The sequence below is a fragment of the Hipposideros armiger genome, unplaced genomic scaffold (assembly GCF_001890085.2).
Source record: "Hipposideros armiger isolate ML-2016 unplaced genomic scaffold, ASM189008v1 scaffold_55, whole genome shotgun sequence".
Taxonomy (NCBI): domain Eukaryota; kingdom Metazoa; phylum Chordata; class Mammalia; order Chiroptera; family Hipposideridae; genus Hipposideros; species Hipposideros armiger.
Genome location: NW_017731405.1, coordinates 502,250 through 514,501, shown reverse-complemented (window position 1 = coordinate 514,501; position 12,252 = coordinate 502,250). Strand labels below are relative to the sequence as shown.

The window sequence follows — 12,252 nt, the reverse complement described above, 5'->3', positions numbered from 1 at the left end:
ATCTGCAGTTCTTTGCCCATGGACCTAATGCATGCATACAAGCTAGTGTAACATGAATACCACCTAACTTACATTCATCATATGCATTGTACTTAACGACTCTGTGAGTAGAATTTGCTGTAATTAAAAATAAATGTTAGCCATAAAATCATCCTCATGAAAAGAATAGTTTTATGCATTGTAAAGGTATCTCTATCTGTTAACAGCTCTGGTCCTGTTAGTTCATGGAACATTGATTAAGCACCTACTGTGTGCTAAGTACTTTGCTACTGTGTTTCCCCGAAAATAAGACCTAACCAGAAAACAAGCCCGAGCATCATTTTTTAGGATGCTCGTAATAGAAGCCCTACCCCAAACATAAGCCCCAGTTAGGATCGTCAGCCAGACATGACTGATTGAATAAGGGTAGATTTTTGTACATGAATAAATGAATAAATGTAGATTGTTGGAGCAAAAGTTAATGTAAGACCCCATCTTATTTTCAGGGAAACGCCGTAGTTTCCAGGCTTGTAAGAAATGGGAATGGTGGGACAGAAATGAGTAAAAACTTACAAAATCTAAGAGAAGGAGACACAAACATAATTTGAATATAGGCTAATGTAGGAACCTGCAAGAGGGGTATTGAGTTTAAGCTGGATTTCAAAGAAAAGTGATGGTCCTGAATGTTGAGTAACCCTGTAGATAAAGGTGGGAGAAGCCTTTCAGGCAGGAGGAACTGTGTAAATAAAGGTACAGCGGTGTGACGATAAATGTTGAGAACACTTGACTTCTTTAGAAAAGACCAGGCAGATAAGATGTGGGCTGTTACTCAGTCTTTAGCGTTATGAGGTTAGGCTTTAGTCCTTGAGCAGAGGGAAGCCATTGAGGGGCTTTAAGCATGGACATGACATGACCCAACCAAAGGCCTGGGGCTCTTTGGGTTGAGCTTCAGATAAAATTTAGCCTTTGGCCAATGTGGGGAAAAATTATTCCTCTTCAGATTTTAAGATTGGTGGATATAAACATTTCCTGACTGTAACAATCTAGGAGCCACTGACGAATACACAATTTATTGATTTGCAAACGTTGAAGGAAGCCAATGCTCAACAGTGGTTCAAAACTGGGCTTTCAAAACGAAACGGCAGACCAAAGCTTTGTTTCCCATTGGGTCACTTTTCTAGCCACCAGACCTTCAGCAAACGAGATACTCAAGCTCTTTTGAGCCTCAGTCTTCTCATCTATAAAACCAGCATTGCAGTTAAACCTACCACGGCAGAGTTGAGGGTGGATAATGCAAGTGCGATCCTTAGCTGAGTGCCTGAACTAGGAAATGCTGTGCTCAGTTAGGAGTAATTTGATTGGGATAAAGGGTCCGTCAAGTAGGTTGGCTGGAAACAGCCTACCAAACCCATTCTAGAGGAGACAGAGAGGCCGGGCTGGGTGTCTTTCTTCTTTTCAACTCCCCGGTGCAGCCGGACGGAGCCTGCGCCCCTTGTAGTGGTGAGTGATCTCCAGTTGCCCCAAGGGCCCGACAGAGATCTGCCTAAAGTGGGGCGGGGATGGCTCGGCACACGCGCAGGGAAGAGGAGAAGCTAAGCCCGGGCCCCAGAAACTCGGTGGCGAAACTTTTTGACGCCTTCTATTTAAAGTCGCGGGGCTCGCCCGCCCCCCGGGCCGGGAACCCGAGCCGCCCTGCCGAGGCCAAAGGCGCAGTCAGAGGGAGAACACCAGGCGCGGCGCGGGCGGCTCCGGCTCAGCTCCGGCCCCGGAAAGACGCGATGGCGAGCAGCGACAGCACCTACGCCGCCGAGAGCTCTCTCGGCTCCGACGGGGACGAGGAGGCGACCCAAGAGCTGGAGACGGAGGAGGAGTCTGAGGGCGAGGAAGATGAGACAGCCACGGAGTCGGAGGAGGAGCCGGACGCCAGGTACCCTGTGCCCCCGAGGCCCGCAGCCCGAGCGCACCGCCTGGGGCCTGGAAATGCGGTCGTGGAGGGCAGGTGCTTCTCGGGGCAGCGCCGCAGCCTTCGTTTTTCTCTTCTCTTTAACCACTTTCCCTCGAGCTAAGCACTTTCTCTCTGGGGACGCTGCCCTGGTGAGAACTTGGTGAAGGTGCCTCGAGGCAGCTAGAGTGACAGGCCCACCTGCAGCCGCAGAGTTCATCCCCCTCCCGCTTCCTCCACTACGTCCTCCCGCCCAGCCCAGCGCCTAGTGTCCTAGTGACTTGCTTTTGTTTATTCCTGGGAATTGACCTAGAGTCTTGCCTAACTGCAGAGATGTGCTGAAACGCTGGCGTTGGGCCCAAGGCATCGGAACAATATTAAAAACCTTAGCTAAAGGAGAAGGGGCAGGCGGGGCTGGGGCGGGGGGCGGGGGGATGGCGACGGAGGCTGCTCTGGAACCTTCAGATGCTGGAGGAGGTCTTTTGAATGGCTAGCATTGGGCTAGGTTGCTATAAGGGGACTTCATTTTGGTGCAAAGGCCCATACATTCTTTGGAGAAAAGGAGCATGCGTTCCAGTAAACCCTGCTCTAAACAGCCTGCTGCTTTTTTTCGTGGTCCCAAATAGCACCATTTCAATGAATGTGCATGCAGTTAGGTAAGACTGTATAAAACCTGGGTCTCCCTCCACTTGCATCTCCCACCCTTCCTTTCCTCGTGGAGACCCTAACATGAGAATAAGAGGCATCTTCTCCTCTCTGTTTGGATTTCTTTCTACTTTCACTTGTTCTCATTGAGTATTGGTTTGGTTTTGCTGTTATTTGTTTGTTTTTAGGGTTTTTTTTTTAGTATACGTTTTTGTTGTTGTTTCGTTGGTTACTGATATCCCTTTCTACGTCTATTAATATCAGTAGAAAGGTTTTGTAGGTGACAGAGGGGTGTGCAGCATTTCAGAATGCCCATCTTATCCAAAGTGAAAAGTGCTGCCAGACCAAAGCCAGCAGAGCTGAAGTTGAAACAGGCCGTAAGTGGCAGTGATTAGGATGACTGGTCAGTCAGATAAGAAGTCTGGAATATCTATCACATACTGGGTTGCCAAAAAAATGTGCCAAATAAATGTATACAAGGGGACGCTTTGGTCAGCCTTGCTCAAGCAGTAGTTTACCGTAATCAGAAGTGTCTGATGCTGATGGTAACCACTTTGAGCACCTCTTGTAATTGCAGAAGTCAAATGTGACTTGTGTTCATCTTTTGTTATCGGTATATATTGAGTATTATAATTTTAATCATTTTTTTCCTTTTTAAAAATGTGTATATATTTTTTTGGCACCCCCTGTATTTACCAAGCAGTTACCAAGTGGCAAACAGTCACAGTCTCTGTCCTCAAGGACTGGATGAAAAAGTTAGATAACAATATGTGGAGTATGAGACTATGTACTAAATAAGTGAGAGGGGTGGGAGGACATACCCTGAGTACTGTGGAAGGTCAGAAGAGAATGTGTAGATTTGTGACTGCCTGGGGAAGAAGTGGGCATGGCCTGGCCTTACAGAATGGGCAGGAGATGCAGAAAGGAAAAGCAGAGGAGAAGGCACCTATGGGAGGAGAACAAGGAGTAGGGACCTGTGATTCCTGGGCGGTATTGAGAAGGGGCAATTTGTCAGTCCCAGACTTCATAAACTTTTCCCCTTAATGGTGCCTGAGATCCTCATATCCTTGGCCCAATTTTGGCTCAGCCAAAATGGACCCCTTAGAGAATCTGAAAACTCATTTACTCTTAAACTGTGAACAGCTGACCGCGATTCAAAGCACTACTTTGGAGTTGCATTGCCCTTTGACAAAGATGAAGATCTTCAGGTCAATATATGATTTATCTGCCGTAAACATGAGCCTGCTCTGACTACAGATGGTGAGGTGGACACCAGGGCAAGACCAGAATGAACAGAATGGAATGAAACAGGGAATAGATAGGCGGTGGTGGAGGCCTTGAAAACCCTCACAAGTTGTAAAAATTTGGATTGGATGACATCGGTAACAAGAAATCAGTAAACTGAACAGGACTTAGAAGAACAGAGCGGTGTTATTGAAAAATTAGACTGACGGGCAGATTGGAAAGTTGGGTTTAGGGAGGGCTCAGATCAGAGAGGTGGTATCAGAGACAACGGAAGGAGATGTCTAGTGGAGGCCAGGGGGAGGAGATGGTAGCTGTTGCTATAGAGATAGGGAGAAAGGGGGGAGGAACCTCAAGGCCAACTGGGAGTCTTTGAATTTCTCCTCCCTCAGTCAGAAATCAAACCATTTTGTTGTGCGCGAGTTTATAAAGACAGCCTGAAGTTCTTTTTACTTCTGAGACTAGAGGTGAGAACTTAGACTATTCTTAATTAATGGGAGGTAAGAATGATGTCCTCTCGGCTCTTCCACTAAAGTTTTATAATTAAAAGAGGGGCCTCTCACTCTGTGCGAGTCTTGGTGCTAAATGTGTACAAATGTTTTCTCATTTTAAACCCTATCAGTAATATTGTACTATGAAGTGACTGTCCAGTTACAGATGAGGGAACTGAGGCTTTGTTATATAATTTACTGAGAGTATAAGGCGAGTAAATGTAAGAGCCATGATGTGGGCCTGGGTCTGTGGACTTCAAGCCACTGATAGACTTTTGCTGCCTCCCTTCTTTACTGTAAGTGAAACTTGAATGACTCCAACTAGTTTTTACATTGAAAGGTTATGACAGGAAAAGGAAAGACTTCATCTCTTTCAATACTAGTGGGAGTTTTCCCCCTTTTGAATGGAAAAGTTGTCCCTGCATTTTCTCAGAGGTCAGAACCATTCTCAGAAGTTGAATTACAAACTGATTGTTTTTTTCAAAAATTGAGAGACTGACTCATAAAAGTAAATAAATAGAAACAGACTAAGTAATAGTCACAGGATTAATTATTGCATCTCATTGATGTGATATTGTTAAGCCATTATTAAAATGCTATTGATGAAGATTTCTAACTATGGAAAAGGCATATATTGCATTTGAAAAAAATCTATTGTATAAATTAGGATGATCTCACTATAAAATAAAATATGTATTGGAAAAAGCTTCAAGGGGTAATAAAGGTTAATATAATAAATAACATAATAAGGTTAAGAAAGGTTAATAGTGGTTGTCTCTGAGTGATGGGATAATAGACTAAAATTTTTTCTCTGTATGTATCTGCATTTTTCAGTTTTCCTATAATGAACAGGTAATGCATTTTATTATCAAAAAATATAAAATTTATGTTTAAAAATTCAAAAGGCACAAAGTGTATTCTGATTGTAAATCTTTTGTACCCTTTCAGGAATAATATATACTAGAATTATCTATAGCCACCCTTCTGAATCAAAGGGAAAAAAGCCTCTTTGATTGTAAAAATGCTTTTTTAGTGCAGGAAAGCTCACTATTACCCATGCCAGTACTTACATTGGATCAGAGAACTACCCTTCTGACGTGTCATTCAGTGATATGAATATGGTACATGGTATACAGAGCCCTGAGTGTGAATCTTATTAGCCAGTCATTGTATCATGGGCAAACTCCCTATCCGTTCTGTGCCCCAGTTTTCTCATCTGTAAAATGGTAGTAATAATTCCTAACTCATGAGGCTGTCACAGGATTAAATGAACACTGTGAATGTGTGTAAGCGTGTTTGGCTTTTAATAGATTCCCAGTAAGTTTTAGTTTCTTACATCCCTTCAGATAAATCATTGGCAGCAAAGCTTTACCTCCTGCCCACCATTCATCAGTCAAGGGAGAGAGATGGTTTCAGTTCTCAGTATGAGTAATGACCCCATTCCACTTTGGCTTCCCCTATATTTTTTCATTCACTGAACCTTCATGGGTTGCCTACCAATTGCCATGGACTATGTATGCAAGGTGCTGGGGATACAAAAATTACTCAGAATCCATTACTGTCCTCAAGGTGTTCACATTCTAGATGGAGAAACAGGAAAACATAATTATGTCGTTAACTGTTAAGAGGTTTGAGGAAGAAATGTCTTTATGAAGCATGTCAACATAGGGCGAAAGTCCTGGGATCCATCCTGCCTGGAAAGATTGGCGAAGGCTTCATCAGGGGTCTTTGGAGCAGGGACTTCAATCATAAAGAAGTACCCAAAGGGCTCATAGTTTGTGGATATCAGAAAAAGATTTTTGAGTCGCTGAAACTTTGTACTGTACTGTTGTCTGTTAAAAAGCGGCTGTGTAAAACCCAGTGAATTTAGAGGTGGGTGAGGCTTTAGAAACCTCTTTTCCCAACCAGTTCTTTCACAGGTTCAGAAACTGGATGTTAGGGGACATTTGTTCTAAGTCACACAACTTCTCTGAGTGATAGAATTAGGACTAGATCCAGGTGTCTGGATCCCAATCTCATGTTTGTTCATTTATTCATTCAACAAATATTTATTGAACTCCTATGTTCCAGGCACTTTCTAGGCACAAAAGATACAGCAGTGAACAAAAGAAGCAAAGTCCCTGTCCTTCTGGGAATGAAATGACTTTCCGGTTTCTGGAGACAAATTTGTAATACGTCAGGTGGCAATTAGTGATCTGAGGACAAATATAGCAGGATAAGGATTATGTTGTTTGAAGAAAGCCTCTGTGATGGGGTATCATTTGAGCAGAGACTGAAGGAATGAGTGTTCTAGGCTAAGGGAAGAGCTGGCACAAGGGCACTGAGGCGGGAATGTGTGTGGCTTGTTTGAGGAACGCAAGGTCAGGTTGATGGAGCAAAGTAAATAAGGGGGCGGGGAGATGAGTCTAAGGTAGTTGAGTGGCAGATCATGTAGGGCTCTGTAGGGCATAGTAAGTACTTCAAATTTTATTCTGAGTAAAATAGGAAGCTGTGTTCTATCTATCATACCACTCAGGGCTTAAAAAAGGGAAAAACGAAACATGGTGATTGCAGTATTCCCTTAAATAGTAAGCACCACTACATTCCTATATTTAGTCAACTAGTATTTATTGAATACCTGCTGTGTGCCCAACACTGTGCTAAATGTTTCAAACTTGTGGTCTTCTGTAGGGAGGGAGATATGTAAATAGACAGTATTTTTTTGTTTTTCTGACTGTAGACCAATGGAGCCTGATTCTTTTAAACTTTTCCATAGATCACTTAGAACATTTTCAGTAGTTTTGTTTTGGATCATTTTTCTGTTGGCCAATTTTAATTTCTCTATGTAAGCACAGAGGATTTTTGCCACAGCAGTACCCAAAACTTAAAAATCACCTCGAATTGCAGCTTTGCAAGTGCTTGCACAAAACAGGTCTGTCTAAGCTGATAGAATGAAAATTATTAGTAGCATTTACATTTAACTGATCATTGTAGGAAACAGTTCAGAAGGTGAAGGGAGATTGTAAAAAGTTTGCAAACTTTTTACAAACTCTTTTATCAGTACAGAGCACTCTGTTTCCATCTATCTATTTATATGTCCCCCACTGCTGTGCTTACCTAGGTGTTTTGACAAGTGTGTTATTTGAGCCAGTCCTCTTTTAAGGTCAGTAGAAAGAGCTGAGATATGACTGGTGACTGTTCAGGATGCCAGAGACAGAGGGAGGAGAGAGGCGCTTGTAGCCAGAAATTGAAAAGCTATTTAAGTGTTGGCTGCATGGGTATTACATGCCCTTGGTAAGACTTTGACTCAGTGTAGGGGAATACAGCAAGAGTTGGAATTACTTTTTTCTTTAAAACAGCAAACCTACTAAAAATGTAAGGCATATTAACTAATACAATTTTGCAAAAACCGTGTCTTATATTCCTTGGATGTTCTGAACCTATGCTTAATGAATGCTTTGACTCAATTCAGACAATATAACCAAATCCCTTCCTACCAAGGAAACTTAGAGAATCAGGTATAAGAGACTAGATGTGATTTGTATTTGAAATAGAAATCTTTGGTTTAGTCCAGCATTATCCAATAGAAATAAAATGTGAGCCACATATGTAATTTTAAATTTTTTAACAGTCACATTTAAAAATGTAAAAAAAAAGAAGTGAAATTAATTTTAATAATACATTTTATTTATCCCAATATCCAAAGTATCATTTTAACATGTAATCAATATAAAAATTACTAATGGGATATTTTTGTGTGTGTGTGGTAAGTCTGAAACTTGATGTGTGTTTTATATTTACAGCGTATCTCAATTTCCCCACTAGCTACATTTCAAATGCTCAATAGCCACATGTGTGACTGGTGGCTACCATATTAGACAGTGCAGCCTTGATTAATACCTAGACATCCATTAGCTTCACTGGAATCAACCAAACTGCTTCACTGATAATGAGTTCTACCCGCTAGGCCCTGTGCCAGGCACCAGGGACATAAAGGTGATTGGATGTCACAACTGCTTCTCTCAAAGAGATCCCAGTCTGGTGAGGGAAAGCAGTTGACTCCAACATGATGTCATAAGCACTACACTAAGGATATTAACAAAAAAAATAGAAAAAAACATATATTCTTCTTAAAATGAGATTTAGGTTTTGCAGAGGTGGTACTACAGCTGGGCAGAAAGATATTCCAGGCACAATATGAGGTTAGATATTCCTTTAGTTCCTGGGTCCAGCTCATGTGCTGCTTAGTTGCTGCTCTAAGTTTTCCTTTTCTCGTCCAGAATCAGTCAGGATTTCCAGGACTGAGAATATCTGTGGAATGAATAAGTGGATGGCATGAATAAATGCACCAATGAATGGGCAAGTGAATACCGTTGCAAGAAGCAAACTTAGTTGGAATGTTGAACTTGTTAGGTTAGATAGAATTTTATTGGTTGTTGACCATTCATTTACCGGGGATTAACAATGTCCAGTGACTCTGGAAACACAGTAGCTTGGAGGGGACAGTGATAAGTACTGAGGGATTGTTCAATTAGGATGTCTGCGGTCATGATTCCCACCTTCTGTGACTTGTCAGAAAGTCTCCCCTAGACTGACCTTTGAGCCAGATCATAGATGGAAGGATAAGAATAGGCTTTGCTTTTTGCCCAGAGAAAAGTCCTGGTAGGCAACTGGAGCTTATTCAGTTCTAAAATTCCACATCCTAATCTGATAGAGTCCAAGATATGTGGGACGATTAATTGATGCTACTGTTCATTCTACCAAACTCTGAATGCTCAAAGCCATCTCATGGAGCCATTATTATGTTTTCTTAGTTTGGGTATGCTTCTCTTTAAAAGAAAAGCTACATGCTAACCAGATGTGTACATTCACCACCCATCTCCTCTTAAGGGCTGATTTCACTAGGGCACTGGAAATTGTTGATTTGTAAATAAAATTAATTTCCTCCTGTTATGACTTTGTCAAATTAACACTTGTTATGTGGAGCATACAGGTGAGCCCCAGTTCAACAGAAGACCACAAGAGAAATTAAAATAGAGAAGCTTGTTACTTGCAGGCCCTGGAGGAAATCAGTACACGGCATACCTTGGGGAGGCCAAGGCAGAGTCCTGGCAGAGAGCGTGGCAGGACCTGGGACACATACTCTTATTAGGGTCCATGGATGCAGTGCTTTGGAGTTCCCAGGCTAAGGCTGGATTGGTCAATTCAAAAGAAACTAAGCATAATAAAATAAGCTCCACAGGGGTCTTACCTGAGGGGCACACAAGTGGAAGGTACTGGAAGGTGGGGTGGAGGAAACTGTTGATCACAAGGACTGGTAGGGAAATCATATCAGGAACTTCCATTTGCTTGTGACTCTTCAATTACCTAGGGCATACGCTTGCATGATGGGGCAAGTGTCAGTTTCAGGTCCCTGCAGGCCATTGGCCAAACAAAATGGATGCGGATACAGCAGTACATGGAATAGCTTTGCTAAACTCACGGCGCCTCCAATTTCAGAAATGCATCTACTCTAAGGAAAGAGGTTCATTCATTCAACAAATACTTATCGAGGGCTTACTGTTTACGAAGCAACATAAGATGTGGAGTGAACAAAACAGAGTTCCTAGTATTTAGAGTTTGGTATCTGGAGAGGGCAGACATGAAACAAATAATCTCACAAGTAATGAGTAGTTAAAACAAATGCATTGGTGACATGAATTGGGCCTGGGAGCTGAGGTAGGGGTCTCCTAGGACACGGACCCTTCAAGTCCCAGCCTCTGACGCCTCCTTTCCCATTCCCCTGGGAGTTTTCTGTCAGTCTTCAGGTCCATCTTGCTAGCACTTCTCCATTTGCCTACAGCCAAAAGGTTTCACTGTGCTGTGGTCCAAGCCTGGCAGGAAAGCCTGGCTGCCGATGACACTTATCCTAGAAGGGACCACATCATCTCCCTGATCCGCTTATGTTTCTGATAAGTGAACAGAGACCCGGAGAAGGGAAGGGACACCAACACATACTCAGGCAATAGCTAGTCTATTTCAAGCACTGCCACTTGTTATTTGGAATAATTTTCACAATAGCTGTATGTTCTAGACATTGTTTTCTATTTTATGGGGGAAAAAATAGAGGCTTAGCAATCTTCAGTAATTACCTAATGTCAGACAGCTAGTGAGTGTGCTTGTCTGATGGCAGAGCCAGTGCTGGAACACTAGTTTAGAGCTCATCTTGAGATTATATACAAACACACACAGTATATACACATTTGCTCTTTATTAGCCAATTTCTTTCTTCTTTTTTTATTTGAGTGTAAATTTACTTTTCAAAAAGATTGTTTTCAGTTTACTTCAATTTTAAAAGCAAAGCATAAAAGACCCAGAAAATCAACGTAGTAGCCAATCCCGACTAGCACCGTAGCTATATTAAGTTTCCTAATGTGCAATAGGGAGAGTGGAGCTTATGTTTAAAAATAGACATTAGGCAATCCAACGTGATTAATTTTCATAAGGTCAAACATAGTAACACCAAAATAACTTCTCTACATGCTCTATGGGATCATATGATAAATGTGCAATAGGTATGTACCATGATAGCTATAAAATCCAGATCCTGCATTTAAAAAGCAGAATTTGTATTGGATTCAGCATAGTGTACTTTGAAGTGTTCATATCTCGTATTTTTTGTTTTTTTTTCTTCCCAAGAGAGAAGGAGGAGAAAAGAGTGAGACAGTGGTCTTTGCCTCTTTTTAGAGTTTTGGGATCTCCAAGGAGGGCTTTATTAAACCCCCTCTTCATCCGGCACCATTTTGGGCATAAAGCAGGCTACAGTGCAAAAACACTTCATGTATTGGAAAGACCTTGATTATCATCCTGGCTCTGCCACTTGCTAGCGGTGTGACTTGAGGCAAAATACTTAACCTCTCTGCATCTTTACTACAGCTGTCAAGGCTCTGCCAGACTGCTTACCTCTCTCAGCTCATCTCATACCATCTTGCTGTGCTCACTACCTTGCAGCCAGGCTGGCCTCTGTCTGAACCTCCAGCATGCTAAGCCTGTTCCTTTGCACTTGCTGTTTTCTCTCCCTGGAGCACTTCTCCAAATCCACTCTTCAGGTTTCAGAGTAAAGGTCACTTTCTTAAAGAGGCTTTCCTCAACCACCCTGCCTAAGGGGCTCTCTTCCTGTCTTTCACTATCACATTACTCCCTATTTCACACTGCTCTTCATAGCACCTATCACTATCTGAAGTGGTATCTTTTGTTTATTGCTTATTGCCACCACTAGAGATGAAGCTCCGTGGGGCCTTGCTTCCTTTCTCTGCTGCATCTCCAGCAGCTAGAATAGTGTCTGGCACGCAGTAGGTGCTTAAGAAATGATTGTTGAATGAATCAGCGGTTGATTTTCACTGCAAAGCTTTTTATCATGGAATCTCAGGTTGCCTTGTCTCAGATGCACACCACTGATATCATCACCCTCTTAACAAATCATCTTGTTCTTAGGTGTCAAAACAAGGGCATGGAGAATAAGAACTGAGAAGTGGTCTTTGAATTTGGCAAAATGCAAGTCAATAGAGAGAGAGTAATGCCATAAAAATGCAAACACCTTTGAGAAGGTTCATAGTGTAGACGTACCAGCATGTGTTTTAGATTGGAGTCCCTTTTGAAAAAAAATCCCTTCAAATACAGGATCTAAGATACTCTCCCAGGAGAAGAGGGCACCAGAAAGGGGAAAGTGGGTGCCTAGAAGCAGAGTGAGGGGACACTAAAGGCAGACTGGCATTATAGTTGTGCTCAGTCTACCCTGCTCAGAGGAGTGAGCTAAAGATATTACCCAGAAAACTGAAGAAAGCAACCTTCTCCAAACCCTCGGCCTCAGATCAGTAATAACTCTGGGAAGGAGTGATATTCTTATAATATTTCCCTGACTCAAAGTTAGCAGTGTTGATACATGAATTAAAATTGTGTGATAACCAAATGTGTAGTTAAATGGGCTAATGGAAT

The 12,252-nt window shown here is 42.2% G+C and overlaps 1 protein-coding gene across 1 annotated transcript in view; it reads left to right on the top strand.

Annotated features, from left to right (window-relative positions):
• The first annotated feature begins 1,618 nt into the window (after positions 1-1,618).
• The window catches only part of CMYA5 (cardiomyopathy associated 5), a 97,931-nt gene continuing 87,297 nt past the window's right edge, over positions 1,619-12,252 (top strand). Inside the window, exon 1 of the mRNA XM_019640997.1 lies at positions 1,619-1,906. Within this exon, the coding sequence (XP_019496542.1) occupies positions 1,758-1,906 (149 nt within the window). The 5' untranslated portion in view covers positions 1,619-1,757. The remainder of the gene's footprint in view (positions 1,907-12,252) is intronic.